General features: G+C 36.5%; 1 protein-coding gene across 3 annotated transcripts in view; it reads left to right on the forward strand.

Moving 5' to 3' along the window:
- Positions 1-19,368, forward strand: part of BTAF1 (B-TFIID TATA-box binding protein associated factor 1) — a 118,609-nt gene that overhangs the window by 53,548 nt on the left and 45,693 nt on the right. For all 3 annotated transcript variants that reach the window (XM_007080076.2, XM_042959979.1, XM_042959978.1), the window contains 5 exons: positions 9,710-9,814; positions 10,996-11,145; positions 11,461-11,603; positions 11,871-12,045; positions 13,506-13,709. In XM_007080076.2, the coding sequence (XP_007080138.2) occupies positions 9,710-9,814; positions 10,996-11,145; positions 11,461-11,603; positions 11,871-12,045; positions 13,506-13,709 (777 nt within the window). The remainder of the gene's footprint in view (positions 1-9,709; positions 9,815-10,995; positions 11,146-11,460; positions 11,604-11,870; positions 12,046-13,505; positions 13,710-19,368) is intronic.

Genomic DNA, 19,368 nt, shown 5'->3' on the forward strand with positions numbered 1-19,368 from the left:
CAGTTTTGGTAGTTTGTCAGTTTCTACGAATTTGTCCATTTCTTCCACATTGCCCTGTTTGTTGGCATGTAATTTTGATAATATTTTGTTATAATTGTTTATATTTCTCTGTTGGTGGTTGTGATCTCTCCTCTTTCATTAGTGATTTTATATGGATCCTTTCTCTTTTCTTTTTGGTAAGTTTCGCTAAGAATTTATCAATTTTGTTAATTTTTTCGAAGAACCAGCTCTTAGTTTTGTTGATCTGTTCTGTTTTTGTTTATCAATTATTTCTGCTCTAATCTTTATTATTTCCCTTCTTCTGCTGGTTTAGACTTTATATGCTGTCTCTTTTCTAGCTCCTTTAGGCGTAAGATTAAGTTGTGTAGGGACCTTTCTTGCTTCTCAAGATAGGCCTGAATTGTAATATACTTCCTTGTTATAACTGCCTTTGCTGCATCCCAAAGATTTTGGACTGTCATGTTTTCATTTTCATGTGCTTCCATGTATTTTTTAAATTTCTTCTTTGATTTCCTGGTTAATCTGTTCATTCTTTAGTAGGATGTTCTGTAACCTTAATGTATTTAAGGGCTTTCCAAATTTTTTTCTTGTGGTACACTTTAAGTTTCATAGCACTGTGATTTGAAAATATGCATGCTATGATCCCAATCTTTGTGTACTTGTTGAGGGTTGATTTGTGATCCAGTATGTGATCTCTTCTGGAGAATGTTCCGTGTGTACTCGAGAAGAATGTGTATTCTGTTTTAGGATGAAATAAATTCCATCTGGTCCAGTGTGTTCAAAGCCATTGTTTCCTTGTCGATTTTCTGCTTAGATGATCTGTCCATTGCTGTAAGTGGGGTGTTAAAGCCCCCTACCATAATTGTATTATTATCAATGAGTTTCTTTATGTTATTAATTGATTTATATATTTGGGTGCTTCCAAGCTGGCATGAATATTTACAATTGTTAGATATTTTTGATGGATAGACCCCTCCCTTAATTATGATATAATACTGTTCTTTATCTCTTGTTACAACTTTTGTTTTAAAATCTAGATTGTCTTGTATTAGTATGGCTACTTCAGCTTTCATTGATGTCCATTAGCATGATAGATGGTCCTCCATCCCCTCACTTTCAGTCTGCAGTTGTCTTTAGGTCTAAAATGAGTCTCTTGTAGGCAGCATATAGATGGACCTTGTTTTTAAATCTGTTCTAATACCCTGTACTAGAGTATTTCATCCACTTACATTCAGAGTGATTATTAAAAGATATGAAATAGGGCCATTGTGTTACCTGTAGAGTTGGTGTTTCTGGTGATGCTCTGGTACTTTTTAGTCTTTGTTGCTTTTAGTTTCCCTCCCCTCCTCTCCCAACTCAAAGAATTCCCCTTGAAATTTCTTGCAGGGCTGGTTTAGTGGTCACAAACTCCTTTAGTTTTTGTCTGAGAAACTCTATCTCTTACTCTATTTTTTTTTTTTTTAGTGTTTTTATTTATTTTTGAGACAGAGAGAGACAGAGCATGAGTGGGGGCGAGGGGGGCAGAGAGAGAGGGAAACAGAATCTGAAGCGGGCTCCAGGCTCTGAGCTGTCAGCACGGAGCCCGACATGGGGCTTGAACTCACGGACGGTGAGATCATGACCTGAGCTGAAGTCGGCCACCCAGGTGCCCCTCTCTTACTCTATTTTGAATGACAACCCTGCTGCATAGAGTATTCTTGGTTCCATATTTTTCCCATTCAGCACATTGAATTTATCTTGCCTCTTCTTTCTGTCCTGCCAAGTTTCTGTGGACAGGTCTCCTGCAAACCTGATTTGTGTCTCAGTGTTAGGTTAATGACTTTTTTCCCCTTGCTGCTTTCAGGATTCTTTCTTTGTGTATTTTGTGAATTTCACTATGGTATATTGGTGATGCCTGGCTTTTGTTGAATTTAATGGAGCTCTCTGTGCTACTTGGATTTTGATGTCTGTTCCCTTCCCCAGATTAGGGAAGTTTTCAGCTATAATTTGCTCACGTAAACCTTCTGCCCCTTTTTCTCTCCCTTCGCCTTCTGGGATTCATATAATATGAATGTTATTACTTTTTTAAATGTTTATTTGTTTTGAGAGAGAGAGAGAGAGCACACAAGCCGGGGAAGGCCAGAGAGAGAAGGTGAGAGAGAATCCCAAGCAGGCTCCTTGTTGTTAGCACAGAGCCTGACGCGGGGCTCAATCCCACAAACTGTGAGATCATGACCTGAGCTGAAATCAAGAGCCTGACACTTAACCAGCTGAGCCCCTCAGTCGCCCCCGAATGTTGTTATGTTTTAATAAATCACTGAGTTCCCTAATTCTGCCTTCATGATCCCTGACCTTTGTTTCCCTCTTCTTTCAGCTTCATTGTTTATCTTCTGTACTGATAATTTGCTCTTCTGGCTTGTCCATCTTCGTTTTTATGGCCTACATTTGGGATTGCCTCTCATGTATAGCATTTTAAATTTTGACCTTACTAGATTTTAGTTCTTTTCTTTGTAGAAAGGGATTCTCTGGTGTCTTCTATGCTTTTTTCAAGCCCAGCTAGTATCTTTATAATTGTTGTTTTAAATTCTAGTTCAGACATCTTATTCATATCTGCATTAGTTAAATCACTGGCCATCATTTCTTCCTGTTCTTTCTTTTGAGGTGAATTTCTGTCTTGTCATTTTGGAGGAAGAAAAAACAGTAATATTAGAATGAAATAAAAATTAAAGAATTAAAAAAATCAAATAAAGGAAGTTAGATCCTAGGTGTGTTTTGGTCTGCTTATTAAGAGAAGCTTGATAGAAAAAAAGAAGAGAGAAAACATTTTTTAAGTAGTAAAATAAAATAAATTTTGCTCCTTCTGTATCCACGAAAACAGAAATAGCAAAACCAAAACAGAAGCAACAACAACAACAAAAATGAACAAACAAAAAACCGAAATGAAGCTAGATCTCCTTTGCCCTGCAGGTGGCACTTTGCAGCAGTCTATGGTCAATTGACTAAGATAGCAGAAGGGATTTGTGCTGATCTTCTGGGAGAAGGACCTGCTACTCTGATTCTCAGGCCCACATGCCTTAGAGTAGAGGTGCCTGGAGGGCTCAGGGAGGTGGGGCTTGGTGTAATGGCTTCATTCTCCACTTGGTGGCACTGTTTGGCTCACTGGGGTTGATCAGTGTTGGTGGCCTAATGATGAAAATGGTGTCTCTGGTCTACGGAACAGGAAGTTTGCACCCTCACAGACACATGACCAGTCATTCCTTCTGTGACCCCCCCCCCCCCCCCCCCCATTCTGACAAGTGTGATATTTCACTGTAGCTTTGATTTACATTTCCCTGATGATGAGTGATGTTCAGCATCTTTTCATGTGTGTATTGGCCATGTGTATGTCTTCTTTGGAGAAATGTCCATTCATGTCTTCTGCCCATTTTTCAGTTGTATTTTTTTTTTTTTTTTGGTGTTGAGTTTTAGAAGTTCTTTATATATTTTGGATACTAACCCTTTATCAGGTATGTCATTTGTAAATATCTGCTCCCATTCTGAAGGTTGCCTTCTGGTTTTGTTGATTGTTTCCTTTGCTGTGCAAAAGCTTTTAGTTTATTTTTTGCTTTTGTTTCCCTTGCCTGAGGAGACCTATCTAAAAAAAAAAATGTTCCTATGGCCAGTGTCAGAGAAATTTCTGCCTGTGCTCTCTTCTAAGATTTTTATGGTTTCAGGCTCACATTTAGGTCCTTAATCCATTTTGAGTTTTATTTTTGTGTATGGTGTAAGAAGGTGGTAGTCCAGTTTCATTCTTTTGCATGTAGCTGTCCAGTTTTCCCAACAGCATTTGTTGAAGAGACTTTTTCTCATTGCATATTTTTGCCTCCTTTATCAACGATCAATTGACCATATAATATATAATCATGGGTTTATTTCTGGCTCGCTATTCTGTTTCATTGATCTATGTGTCTGTGTTCCAGCACCATACTGTTTTGATTACTACAGCTTTGTAGTATAACTTGGAATCTAGGAATGTGATACCTCCAGTTTTGTTCTGTTTTCAAAATTACTTGGGCCATTCAGGGTCTTTTGTGGCTCCATACAAATTTTAGGAATGTTCTAGCTCTGGAATGTTTGTTCTAGTTCTGTGAAAAATGCTGTTGGTATATTTTTTAAAATATTTACGTTGACATTTATTTATTCTGACAGTGCTGACAGTGCAGATTCGGCATAGGACTTGATCTCATGAACTGTGAGATCATGACCTGAGCCAAAATCGAGTCAGGTGCTTAACTGACTGAGCCACCCAGGCACTCCCTGTTGGTATTTTTTTTCTTTTTTAATTTCAGTTTTCTTTCTATTTTTTAATATAATTTATTGTCAAATTGGCTTCCATACAACACCCAGTGCTCATCCCAACAAGTGCCCTCCTCATTGCCCATCACCTACTTTCCCCTCTCCCCCATCCCCTATCCCTGTTGGTATTTTTTTAGGGATTGTATTAAATCTGTAGATTGGTGTGGGTGTTATGGGCATTTTAGCAATATTTGTTCTTCCAGTCCAGGAGCATGGAATATCTTTCCATTTGTGTTATCTTCAGTTTTTTTCATCAGTTTTATTTTTCAGGGTACAGGTCTCTCACTTCCTTGGTTAACTGTATTCCTAGTTATTATTTTTGGTACAGTTGTAAATGGGATTATTTTCTTCTCTTTCTGTTGCTTCATTATTGGTGCAGAGAAATGCAGCAGATTTCTGTATATTAATTTTATACCCTGCAAGCTTACTGAATTCATCTGTCATTTCTAGTAGGATTTTGGTAAAGTCTTTAGGGTTCTCTATATATAGTATCGTGTCATCTGCAAATAGTGACAGTTTTACTTCTTGCTCACCAATTTGGATGCCTTTGATTCCTTTCATGAGAGTATTTTGGCACATGGCTCATCACTTGTCCCCTCCCCCCCACATATACACTGTCCTTCCAAAATATTATCTCCCTTTCTTTCTGTATCTTTCCTTCAGGGAATAGGGCAGTTCTCTAGTGCCACTAAACAATTCCAGCTTCTATAACTCATTGTGATGTTTTTGTTGTTATTACCTAAAGTCATGATGCAGTGAAAACTTAATGGTTATTATTACTTTTATGATCTCAGCAACATTATTTGCTGAGAAAGTATCAGAGTAAACTATGTCCGATGGTTGTATCTGTTATTGTATTCTTCTCTACAGCATTACCTGATGGTTGCTATTGACTGCTTCATAGCTACCTGCAAACTGTCTTATAATACAAGTTCATGATCTCTTATTTGCAGTTTTGAAATCCGAAGTTTTTTTTTTTGTAAAGTGAACCAACTTCTCAAACTACTCATTTGGTGAAAAGCCTGCTCATCTTGAAGAGAAACTTTTAAGTCTTTATCCTAGTAAATACGCCCATTCACAAATTTTGCTTCAGAAATAATAACATATTTGGGTGCCACCACAGGCCCTGTTGAGGATATTACATAGCATGCAGTATATACAACCTCAGTATTGTTATAAAATTTGAAAAATTATGAATTTCAAAATATATTTGGCTCCAGGAATTTGGGTGAGAGATGATAGACGTATGGTGATGATAAAGATCTGTTCTCATTGGGGTACCTGGTGGCTCATTTGGTTAGGTGCCTGACTGTTGATTTTGGCTCAGGTCATAATCTCACTATTTGTGACATCGATAAACATTAAAAAAAAAAAAATCTGTTCTCACTTGAACTTCCCTTTTTCTGAGCTGCTTTCACTATTATTACTTCAGTGGCTTAATGAAAAGATGCCTTAACTAAATAAAAAATCTGGATTCTAACCTTGGCTCTACTGTTTGTTAAATTTATGATCTTGGTCAAGTTGCTTTAACTGTTCTGGTGATAATCTTCACCCAGTGTTCCTTAGACTTATATGGGCTAAGTAAGATAATGTAAATGAAAGTGCTTTATTAAAATGTTAATGCTGTACAAATAATTAATAGTACAGATAGTAAGAACAATAATTAATACTTCAAGTTCTGGGAATTCTTTTCTAATAATTTGCAATCTTATTTATATACTGAGGTGTAAGAATGATATTATAGTAATAATCCAAGTTATTATTGAGGCCTTTATGCTGTGAATGCTGGTAAGCATGTAACACGGGTGGCTACTGCCATTCTGTGTTGCCGATGAAGGAACTGGTGACCAAAAATTAAACTTTCCCAAGCTCTTGTAGCTGCACCACTCACAGTTACTGATTTCAGGCTCAGAATCTGGTCCAATTCTGGCTGACTTTCAGTTTTAAATTTTACATGGAGGGGCGCCTGGGTGGCTCAGTTGGTTAAGTGTCTGCCTTCAGCTCAGGTCATGATCTCACGGTCTGTGAGTTTGAGCCCCATGTCAGGCTCTGTGCTGACAGCTTGGAGGCTGGAGCCTGCTTCAGATTCTGTGTCTCCCTCTCTCTCTGCCCCTCCCCAACTTGTGCTCTCTCTCTCGAAAATAAATAAAAATGTAAAAAAAAAATTATAAATTTTACATGGAGACAAAATGGATTTAAGTGCCTATTGAATTGCTTTCTCACTTTTGTATATTAAGTCATCTTAAGTACAAAGTGAAATGAACTCTTCTTTAAATTGCTGGTAACTCTATTGCTGAAACTGGTTTCATTTTCTAACTTCTCAATCCATTCCTCTCAATAACTGCAGTGTTGAGGCCAAATCTGCACTGTACCTCTTAAAGACTGATGCCTCTGTTTCCTTGAAAGGATTCTGATTATCTTTAGTAATTTTTTGTTATGTTTTACTTTATGAAACCAGAAGACTTTATGACAAAGATGTCCTTAATCTTAAGGTTTATCCCATAATGACTGTGTATGCAGGCATACACGTCTCTAAAATATCCTTAAATAAAACGACAGTTAATACAGTTATTTATGAAATCTTACTACCATTAGACTTCTCTGTGACATACCATAGCGTTTGTGATGTTAACATTTGGAAGTATTGGCAAGCCTGGCTTCTTAGGGAGCATGAAAGAATAACTTCTAAGCATACCAAACTAGTTTCATTTGGTAAGGATTTAACATCAAAGTGTAACTTTTTTTGTTAAACTAGTAGTTTGGCAATGAAAGTGAAGGAATTTACCATGTGATTTTCCTTTATGTTTTGTCTCATTAGCTTATGACTGTGTGTGTACATACAAGAGTGCTGTCTATGGATCTCTATGTCTCTCAGTGAACTACTTTACTGGAATATCTAGAGTAACTAGTGTTGTAACCACTAAGAGTTATAGCTGGAACTTGACTCATCAATCTAGAAAAATATGCCAGACATTAATCTTTTGTTCTGCTGACTGGGTCAACTTTTCCATTCCACTTGCATCACAGCCACTTTATGAGTCATTCCAAAATCTCAGTTACATACAGCATTGACTTGCTTGAAAGGCAAACTTTAGCAAGAAGCTTATATTTAGCATGAAGGTATATATGAAATTGAGTTGGAATGTGGGGATTCAGGATATAAGAAATTTCACATAGGCATGTGTAGAAGACCAAAAGAATACACTTAAATAAGATTGGCATTAGAGAATATTTGCATAATTAGGTATGGGCCAGATATTACAAAGATGTTAAAAAGCAAGAGCAGAGGTTAAATATTTAGCTGACTTTCAATAAATATTGATTGGACAAATGAATAGAGCATTATAAATTGTGTAAGAGTTCGGCGCACATGTGCGCGTTTGTGTGTGTGTTTCTCTTGTGGTGGGCCAAAATAGGATTTCAGACCAAATTTGTGGAAGAACTCAGTGTGATTCATCACTTTGTTGTAACTTCTTTTCAAATCTCCTTCCCTGCAACCCCAAATCATTTGATATGGGTATAAATGATGATGAATTTGCCTCCAGGCAGGAAATCAAATCAGGTGTTCCTGGAGGTGATGATCAGATTGTTGCTTTTTTTCCACTTCTACTCATTTTGTGGGCATGCTTGTGGGAAGACAGAAGGGGTGTAGCAAAAGAAAAATGGCAAGATCTTACCCTGTCAGTTTTGCCAGTTAGGGATTTATTACCAACTATTAATTGTGGGAAATTTCACACATTACTGTCTGACGTTGAACCATTTTCCTCTAAGCAATATGGATTTATTCAACAAATATTTTAGTGCCTAATATGTGTTTACAATTCTTTAGATACTGACCAGAAAGAGACAGGTCTCTACCCTTTTATAGAGCTTAAAATAGGAAACTAAACAAGACAGGAGAAACTCCCAGACAACTAGACAAGCTCTAATAACATAATGAGGTGAGTGGTAGAGGAAGTAGACGATGCTGCAGGATCCTAGCCAGTGAGGTGAGTGAAGGTCAGGGAAGGTCCTGCTAAAAGTGAAGTCTAAGCTGAGATCTGAAGGATGAGTAGAATTTAACCAGTGAAGAGCAGGGTAAAAGGAAGGAGCAGCAGGTGAAACTCTGGAAGCTGGAGAGAACATGATGGCAGTAAAGAGGAGGTGAAAGGAAATTGGCTGGAGGATAGAGTGTGAGGGAGTATAGATGGCTAGAAGTCTCACCTTGATTTTCAGGTACAGTGAACTGTATTATAATTTGATTTCTGTGTGTCATCAATTCTCTTTATTCTGAGTTCTAGGAAGGCAGTACATAGCAGGGAACATCAATCTGAATAAAGCAACTGGGAAGAAACTACCCCATCTGTGTCACACTAAATAACCATCATTTATTTTCCTCAGTAATTCCCACAGATGCACTCCCCTCTGTCTGATGCTCTCTACAGAAATGTTGGGGACTGCATGTAACACTAACATAAAGTGCTAATAATTGTTATGTTAATTATTTAACCAGACCAAAACATTTTTTTCAAAAGCCATTCTTAAGCTTGAATTCACATATAACTTTAGTAATAGTGTTCCAGGTTATAGTTAATTTAAACTTGGTGAAGTAAACAGATTGTGGCAAGAATTTTTCTGTATATTAGTTTACACTGTACTGGATTAATGCTAAATGGTCATCAAAACTTTGCAGACTTTCCCTAAGATTAGGGGGGAAATTTTTGATTAGTAGAGTCCTAGTTAGTAGCATACTACAGGTCCATTAACTACTTAAAAAAAGTTGTGGGAGAGGAATTCCGAGAAGGATAATCTCTAAAGGAGTGAAAATAATAATGAGCTCCTCATTGCACCCTTTTCCCCCACCAGTCTAATTAAAGAGACCTGTAAATACAAAGTAACAGCATTAGATTTCCTACCTAAATCATTGCCTGCTAGAAGACAGGTGCAAAATTAATGAAAATAGGTCAGCCAGCTTTCAGATCTGCAACAGACAGATTGGCCCTGGATGGGCTAAGGCATACCTTGTGATTTTTTTAAGATCATACTAATAGCTAAAACCATATTACGTTTTGCAACCACATTGAAAAGGAGATGGTTGCACACTTGTCAGGTGAAGTGAATTCGGTCTCCAAATATTTTCCCAGCCGTATCTTATATTTTCTACTAAGCAGACTTTATGCTGTGCTACTACAGAATCTGCATTTTTAAAATACTAGTTCCTCTGATGATATTTAATTTCTCTAAATCTTTGGAATAAGAAATAGGATTCTCTTGCTCCAAAATCTTGTAAAAACTTATCACCCAGTTGAACCTTTTTGATAAAGCCATATAACAGTTGTATTACTTGACTTATAACTCTTTAAATAAGCTAACACCCAAGAATTGTATACTATAGATTTGCTGTTTTTGTTTTCAGAACTCTTCATCTTGGCTTATCCCTATTCTGCCTGATATGCTGCGACACATTTTTCAGTTTTGTGTATTAGAAAGCAGCCAGGAAATTCTGGACCTCATTCACAAGGTACACAGTGAATATATCTGTACTCTTTTCCCCAGTGATTTGGTAGATTTAAAAAATTTTCCACAATCGCTATACTGTTGTTGGTCAGGAATTTTAAGAAATTAGAAATCAAAACATTTGAAAAGTCAGAGATCGCTTACTGTTAGTTTTCTATTACTGCCATATCAAATGACCACAAATTAGTGGCTTAAAACAACATAAATGTATTACTTCACAGTTCTATAGCTCAGAAGTCTGACATGGGTATCCTCAGGCCAGGCAAGATATGACAAGAAAATAGTCTTCTTATGGAATATAATAGTTGAATCTACTAGGCGAGTGTTTTAAGCACTTTCTGATAGCCTCAGTACAGAAAGTAAAATGAAGGAAAGACTTTTCCTTATCACTTATTTTGCTGTTTATAAGTATGCTTATTGATCCTGTGAAGTATCTTTTGGAATTCATTGGTAATACACAGAGTCTGATCGTTTTAGTTTAGATTTGTACTTTTCCCCCTTATTTGCAAGGTGTATTGGGATCTTTAAAGATGAGCTATTTGATATATTTAACTGTTCATAAAGGGAAATGGTACTGTTTGACTTTTCAAATCTGTTAATTGAATCTCGAATTATTGCCTCTGAGGTGGCTCATTGTTAACAGCCTTGGATTAACAGTGGTGTTATTTCTACAGGCTTCTAATTACATTTAATGTTACGCATCAAGAAAGGTACCTTATTAAGTAAGATCATGAATCAAGACTTACATTGTTCTTAATTTATACTAGGACATTACCACCTCTAACTTTAGCAGAGGACATCTATCAGGAACTGTTAGATGTTGAAGAGTGTATGTTGAATATAGGACTGCATTAGTATTGAGCTTTATGATACATGCAAAGGATTTCAACAGCTGAGATTTTGACAACTCTTATTGTTATGGGTATCTTACATTTTAAATGATTTTTGCAAAATACTGAAGAAAACTCTTGTGTTCCTCTCCTTAAAACTTGCTTTTGTGTTAGTATACAAAACTATCAAAAAACAGCATTTAAAAATAAGGTTTTCTATTGACTTTTAAAATTGATCTCTGTGCTATTTCCAACCTTTTTTTTTTTTAACTCAGTATCCCTAAAAATAAGTATTAGATTTTATTACCCCATACTAGAAAAATTTCACTTTTCATGTTTCTCTTTCACTTTGTAGGTTTGGATGGAACTGTTGAGCAAAGCTTCAGTTCATTATGTGGTAGCAGCTGCTTGTCCCTGGATGGGTGCTTGGCTTTGCTTGATGATGCAGCCTTCTCATTTACCTATTGACTTAAATATGTTGCTAGAAGTCAAAGCCAGAGCCAAGGTGAGTGTAAAGGGACATAATGTATTTGTATATTTAGGTCTAAATATTAATATAGTAAACTATGTAAGAAATTTGTATTGCTTTATCTTAAGTGTAATTTAATTAATTTAATGTAAGGACACATTACTGTTTTATGAGGACCTTGACAAAATGCATAGTAATTTTTATCCATTAAAATTTTGGGAAAAGAAATGTATTTTACTGGGATAACAAATGAGAGTATTTTTGCGTATAGAGGAGAGTTGCCTATTCAATTTTAATGATTAATCTTTAATTATAGTTAGTCTCCCCTCCTCCCCCCACCTTTCTTTCTAGGAAAAAACATGTGGTAAGGTACGCCAAGGCCAAAGCCAAACTAAAGAAGTCCTTCAGGAGTACATTGCAGGTGCAGAGACCATCATGGAAGATCCCTCCACTAGGGATTTTGTGGTTATGCGGGCCAGAATGATGGCAGCCAAGTGAGTATACAAAAATTGAGAAGCCTTTTAAAAGAACCAAAATATTCTTCTGATGTGTTTGTCAATACTTCCTCCATCACACTAGTTACAGAGTAAGAAAAAGTGTAATTAAACATTTTTCTTTTTTTTTGAAGTTTTAAATAAGATTTATATCTTTTTATGAAGATGAAAGAGGAGTTATATCTTTGTTGTGAAAAGTTATAGCTTCAATAGGGGAAACTTTACTTCAAGTAAGTTCTATAGTAACTTCTTTTTTCTCCCTCCTAGGTTGTTAGGAGCACTTTGTTGCTGTATTTGTGATCCAGGTGTAAATGTGGTAACCCAAGAAATTAAGCCAGCTGAATCCCTTGGCCAGTTACTACTCTTCTATTTGAACTCCAAATCTGCCTTGCAGAGAATTAGTGTTGCATTGGTAATCTGTGAATGGGCTGCTTTACAAAAGGTAAGATTTTTCCCCAAAAGTAATGAAGACAAGTTAAGTAAACCAATTTCCATTAGCTGTTAAGATTATTTTCATTATATTTTATAAACAGAACAAAATTTTGTCTATATAAAAATCCGACAGTTCTAGAAAAGTATTCTAAATTGTAGTGAACCATTATTTCTCTTCCAGTTGCTTTTAACCTTAGACTTTTTTCTTAGAACCCCCAGTTTCGTACCTGAGACTACTAGCTATGACCATACTTAATGTTTGCTCTTGATACTACAATCTGTTAAGAAATGTTCCTCCAAAACAGTCATGTGTATGTGTGGAAGCAGTCCAGAAACTGTTGGTCATTCATTCCTTAATATCTGAACACTACAAAAGATAAGAGGCTTTGAGATTGATTTGTATGAGTAGTAGCAAGGGCAGAATTTTTGGTCACAGGAAGAATAAAACCTCCATCTTTAAACTAAAGTCTTCATGTTTCCAAGTAAGCCATTCTCTTGCAGCCCCTTTAACCTGTAACTTCTAATAAGATATGTGATTTTGTGTAAGACTTACTTCTGTAAATCAAAGAAACTTCCTGCTGGCTTTGTTTATTCCATTAACTGGAATTCTGGAAATTTAACTGTCTGCACTTGCTGTGAGAGTTTCTTGTTACTGCCTCTTAGCAGTTTGTCAAAGCTATGTCTAAAAGTAATTGAGCCATGCTCTGTTGCATCTGAGACCCCAGCTTTGCCTCTGGAAAGAAGCAAGGCTCATCTGTTTTTAGGCAGGACTCGGTGTGCTGGAGAGGCAGTGATGCTGTGTTTTTGTGCCTCTCAGACTCAGCAGCAAGTGTTGACAGTTCGGTTTCTGGACCCTCACAGAGCTTCTCTGGACTTACTCTGTGAAGCCCAGGCTGACCACCCAGATCCCACAGAACCCCTCATGGCTCACCACTGAGGCCATTCCCCCTCTGGTTGGGGCAGGCAACAACCAGAGAGAGTGGGAAGGGTTAGTTAAATTTGGGGGCAGGTAAGTAGCTTTTAAATTATATATATCCATTTCTACAGTATGGCATGTGAAGCTATGGGTTCAACTGTTAAGAAATCTAATAATGAGTTTTTAAATAACATTTTTAGTGCATGCTAAGTGTTCTTTTCTGACTGATTTCTTTTTACAGTTATATTTTTAAGTCCGTGCTATATATATAAAAACTTGGTATAAATTCAGAGTAAAGTAGGAGTGATTAGGTGCAAAATTTAATGGAATTATAATAGTTCCATGTGCATGTTCTATAGTGATTCATATTAAAATTATAGTAGTTTGGGTGTGATACCTTTTCTCTGCAACTAACGATGTTCTGGGAGGTAACAGAACATAGATTCAAGATGAATAGGAATTTAGAACTTTGTAGTTTGCAAGTGAAAATGTATGCATCTCTAGAATTATGTTTATATATTTGTCCTGAATATTTCTTGTCTGTTATATTTTAGGAGTGTAAAGCTGTTACCCTAGCTGTGCAGCCACGTTTACTTGATATCCTTTCAGAACATTTATATTATGATGAAATTGCCGTTCCATTCACACGAATGCAGAATGAATGTAAACAGCTTATTTCATCATTAACTGATGCACATATTGAAGTTGGTAGTAGAGTAAACAACAATGTTTTTACAATAGATCAAGCTAATGACTTGGTGAGTAAAGAAGTAACTTTCTTAATTTTAGATAGAGCATGAAATAAAGATTAGAAATTTGTTATGTGATATTTACCACAAAAACACTAATTTGTTGAATCTATCCATGGCTTAATAGCCTGTCACTCCTGCCCTTCAGAAAAGTTTTCATTGCATTGACTTTTTTTTTTTTTAATTTTTTTTACATTTATTTATTTTTGAGAGACAAAGACAGCACAAGTCGGGGAGGGAGAAGGAGACACAGAATCCGAAGCAGGCTCCAGGCTCTGAGCTGTCAGCACAGAGCCCAACACGGGGCTCGAATTCACAAACCATGAGATCATGACCTGATCCGAAGTCGGACACTCAACCGACTGAGCCACCCAGGCGCCCCTTCTTTTTTTTTTTTTTTTTTTTGAAATTAGAGGAGGGGGAAGGAATTTTCTTTAAATCTCAGGTTCTAACAAACCAATGTACCTTTATTAGAAAAACCTGTTCCATTTTTTTGGTCATTTCTCAGTTTTGCTTAATACTGGCAGAGTATAGAATAAACTGCTTCTGTATAAGTTCCTGAGTATTTCTCAAGCCCTCTCTCAACTTATAATGAAAATATTTAAACATAAAAGTAAGGGAGGGGCACCGGGCTGGGTCAGTTGGAGCAGCATGTGACTCCTGAGTCATGAGTTCAGCCCTCATGTTCGGTGAACAGATAACTTAAAATGAAAACTTTTAACGAAAACTTAAAACAAGAGAGAGAAGGTAAGAGAATTACACAATGAACATTCATATACTCCCCAACTAGATTGCAGAGTTAATATTTTACTAAATTTGCTTTATCACATATATTTGCACTGTCTACTCATCAGTCTGTCTTTTTTGATGCATTTATAAATTAGTTACAGATATCAGTAAACTGATATATCTATATATGTACCTGTATCATTAAAATTCAGTATTTATGTTTTTGCTCTTTTGTGAGGTAAAATACTATGAAGTCCACAAATCTTAAACTATTTGATGAATTTTAACAGATGACGATACCTATGAAAACCAAATCCCTATCAAGATACAGACAGTACTGTCACCACTTTGTAGTCAATCCCTGCCTGTCCCTGCCCTCAAGTAACCATCATTCTGATTTTTCCTCCCTCCTAGGTTACTTTTGCCGATTCTAGAATTTGTATAATTGGAATCATAAACTCTGTGCTGTTTGGTTTTAAGGTTTTTTTTTCAGTATGATTTTTTAAAATTCATCCATGTTGTTATATATATCAATAATTCATTTTTTATTGATTAGTTTTATTCCACTGTATAAATACACCACAGTTAAGCCCTTCTCCTGTTAATGAACACTTGGGCTATTCCAAGGTTTTGGCTATTATGAAATAGCTGTTATAAACATTCTTGTACAAGTGTCTTTGTAGACATATATTTTCATTTCTCGTGGGTAAATATGTGTGAGTAGAATTGCTGGATTTTAGGGTGGTTGTTTATTTACTTTTATAAAAAATTGCAGACCTTCTCCCAAAGCGGCTATATCATTTTATCTTCTTACCAGCAATATGTGTGAGTTCTGGTTGTTCCACATCACCATCAACATTTGGTGTGGTTGCTCCTTTTCACTGAAGCCATTCTGGTCGTTGTATGATAGTGTCATTGTGGTTTTTACTTTGTGTTTCCTTGATGGCTAATATGTTCAACACTTTTTTATGTCTTAGTGGCCATTTGAAGACCTTCCTGTCTGAAATGTCTGTAGAAATCATTTGCCTGTTTTTAATTAGGTTGTCCTATTTATTACTGAGTTGTAGAAGTTTTTATATATATCCTGACATACCAATCCTTTGTTAGATAGATGCTTCCTGCATATTTTCTCCCAGTGTGTGGCTTGCCTTTTCTTTTTCTTAATTGTCTTTAGATGAGCAGATATTTTTAATTTTGATGAAGTCTAGTTTAATAGTTGTTTTCTTTTATGGTTATTGTGTTCTGTGACCTAAAGTACCTTTTCTTATCTCTAATTTGTGAAGATAGTTACATATATTTTCTTCTAAAGTTTTGCAGTTTTAGCTTTTGTATTTAGATTTATCATCCATATTGAATTAATGTTTATGTTTACTATGAAGTACAAATTGAATTCTGTTTGTTTTTCAAAAAGAACCATTTGAAACATTTTTAAAAATTTATTTTGAGAGATAGCCTGAGTGAGGGAGGGGTAGAGAGAGATGGAGAGAGAGAATCCCAAGCAGGCTCTGCACTGCCAGCATTGGTTAACCAACAGCCACCCAGGTGCCCCAAAGATAACCATTTTTTCAAGCATCTTTTATTGAAAAGATTTTCTGTTCCCAGTCCCAATTGGAATTCTCTGGCACCTGTGTCAAAAATTTGTTCAAGTATAGGTGTAGATCTATATCTGTATTCTGTTCAGTCCCTTTGTCTCTCATGCCATCACCAATGTCTTGATTTTTGTAATTTTGTACTTACTAAGTTCTTAAAGTTAGGTGGTGTAAATGAGTTCTTCCTTTTTGAGTTGTAGGATCAGGAACTGAGGCACTTTAGTTGTGTTGATTCCTGTGAAACAGCAGTCTTCATTTCTTATCCTCTTTTCTAATTAGAAAAATTATATACTGGAATTTGTTTTCACCTGTGAGAGAAGGCTAAAATTGCTATTTTTTTCCTGAATTGTTATTTTATAAAGTTGTTTTTCTGATTGTTGTCGTTCTTTATCCATTTTGCCTCTGCTTCCCTTCTTCCCTCCCTACTATTTCTGACAACTTTTTTTTTCTTATGCTGAAAACTTAAAAAAAAAATTTTAATGTTTATTTATTTTTAAGAAGGGGGGCGGGGATTGGAAGGGTAGATAGAGAGGGAGACACAGAATCCGAAGCAGGCTCCAGGCTCTGAGCTGTCAGCACAGTGCCCGATGCGGGGCTCGAACTCACAGACTGTGAGATCATAACCTGAGCTGAAGTCAGGTGCTCAACCTACTGAGCTACGCAGGCGCCCCATTATGATGAAAACTTTTAAGGTTTACTATCTTAGCAACTTCCAAATATGCAGTTCAATATTACTGACTGTAGTCATCATGCTGTACATTACATTCCCATAACTTATTTATTATAGAACTGGGCGTTTGTACTTCTTGACCTCCTTTACCCATTCCACCTCCTCCTTATCCCTTTCCCCTCTGGCAACTACCAGTCTGCTCTCTATTAGTTTTGTTTGTTCCTTTGTTTTTCAGATTCCACAGTAAGTGAAATCATAAGGTATTTGTCTTTCTCTGATGTATTTCACTTAGCATAATGCCCTAAAGATCCATCCATGTTGTTGCAGTTGGGGAATTTCATTCTCTTTTATGGCAAAGTAGTGTCCCATTGTCGATACATACTGCATCTTTATCCATTCATCCATCCATGGACACTTAGGTTGTTTGTGTATCTTGGCTATTGTGAATGATGCTGTAGTGAACATAAGCGTGCATGTATTTTTTCAAATTATTGTTTCATTTTCTTCAGATAAATATCCAGAAGTGGAAGTGCTGGATAATCTGGTAGTTCTATTTTTCATTTTTTGAGGAACTTCATACTGTTTTCCATAGTGGTTGCACCAATTTACATCCCCACTAACAGTGCACAAGGGTTCCCTTTTTCCACATCCTTGCCAACACTTGTTATTTCTTGTCTTTTTGATAATTGTCATTTGGTAGGCATGAAATGATATCTCATTGTGGTTTTATTTGCATTTCCCTCGTGATAATGAGCATCTTTTCGTGTACTATTGGCTATCTGTATGCCTTCTGAAAAAATATCTGTTCAGAACCTCTGCCCATTTTTTAAAAAATTATTTTATTTATTATTTTTTAAATGTTTTAATTAATGAAATTATTTAATTTACATCCAAGTTAGCATGTAGTGCAACAATGATTTCAGGAGTAGATTCCCTAATGCCCCTTACCCATTTAGCCCATCCCTTCGCCATCAACCCTCTGTTTGTTCTCTGTATTTAGGAGTCTCTTATGTTTTGTCCCCCTCCCTGTTTTTATATTTTTGCTTCCCTTCTCTTATGTTCATCTGTTTCATGTCTTAAATTCTTCATATGAGTGAAGTCATATGATATCTTTCTCTTACTAATTTTGCTTAGCATAATACCCTGTAGTTCCATCCACATAGTTGCAAATGGCAAGATTTCATTCTTTTTGATTGCCAAGTAATACTCCACTGTGTGTGTATGTGTGTATGTGTGTATGTATATACGTACATACACACCGCATCTTCTTTATCCATTCATCTGCTGATGGACATTTGGGCTCTTTCCATACTTTGGCTGTTGTTGATAGCGCTGCTATAAACATTGGGGTGCATGTGCCCCTTCGAAACAGCACACCTGTATCCCTTGGATAAATGCCTAGTAGTGCAGTTGCTGGATTGTAGGGTAGTTCTATTTTTAATTTTTTGAGGAACCTCCATACTGTTTTCCAGAGTGGCTGTACCAGTTTGCATTCCCATCAGCAGTGCAAAAGAGATCCTCTTTCTCTGCATTCTCCCCAACATCTTTTGTTGCCTGAGTTGTTAATGTTAGCCATTCTGGCTGGTGTGAGGTAGTATCTCATTGTGGTTTTGATTCGTATTTCCCTGATGATGAGTAATATTGAGCATTTTTTCATGTGTTGGTTTGCCATCTGGATGTCTTCTTTGGAGAAGTGTCTATGTCTTTTGCCCATTTCTTCACTGGATTCTTTGTCTTTTGGGTGTTGAGTTTGATAAGTTCTTACAGATTTTGGATACTAACCCTTTATCTGATAAGGTCATTTGCAAATATCTTCTCCCATTCTGTCGGTTGTCTTTTAGTTTTGCTGATTGTTTCCTTTGCTGTGCAGAAGATTTTTATCTTGATGAGGTCCCAGAAGTTCATTTTTGCTTTTGTTTCCCTTGCCTCTGGAGACGTGTTGAGTAAGAAGTTGCTACGGCTGACATCATAGAGGATTTTGCCTGCTTTCTCCTCGAGGATTTTGATGACTTCCTGTCTTGTGTCTAGGTCTTTCATCCATTTTGAGTTTTTTTTGTGTATGGTGTAAGAAAGTGGTCCAGGTTCATTTTTCTGCGTGTCGCTGTCCAGTTTTCCCAGCACCACTTGCTGAAGAGACTGTCTTTATTCCCTTGGATATTCTTTCCTGCTTTGTCAAAGATTAGTTGGCCATACGTTTGTGGGTCCATTTCTGGGTTCTCTATTCTGTTCCATTGATCGGAGTGTCTGTTCTTGTGCCTACTGGCACTGTATTGTCTTAATGTCTTAAGCCACTGTATTGTCTTAATGATTACAGCTTTGTAATTCAGCTTGAAGTCCGGGATTGTGATGCCTCCAGCTTTGGTTTTCTTTTTCAAGATTGCTGTGGCTACTTGGGGTCTTTTCTGGTTTCATACAAATTTTAGGATTGATTGTTCTAGCTGTGAAGAGTGCTGGTGTTATTTTGATAGGGATTGCTTAAGTTTTTATTTTAATTCCAGTTAGTTAACATACAGTGTTACATTAATTTCAGTTGTAAAATATAGTGGTTCAACAATTCCATACAACACCCAGCGCTCATCATGACAGGTGTTTTTCTCAAAATCCCCATCACCTATTTCATCCATCTCCCTACCCAGGAAGGGCAATTTTATTTTTTTATTTATATTTTTTGGGAGAAGGG

The sequence above is a fragment of the Panthera tigris genome, chromosome D2 (genome assembly GCF_018350195.1).
Source record: "Panthera tigris isolate Pti1 chromosome D2, P.tigris_Pti1_mat1.1, whole genome shotgun sequence".
Classification (NCBI taxonomy): Eukaryota; Metazoa; Chordata; class Mammalia; order Carnivora; family Felidae; genus Panthera; species Panthera tigris.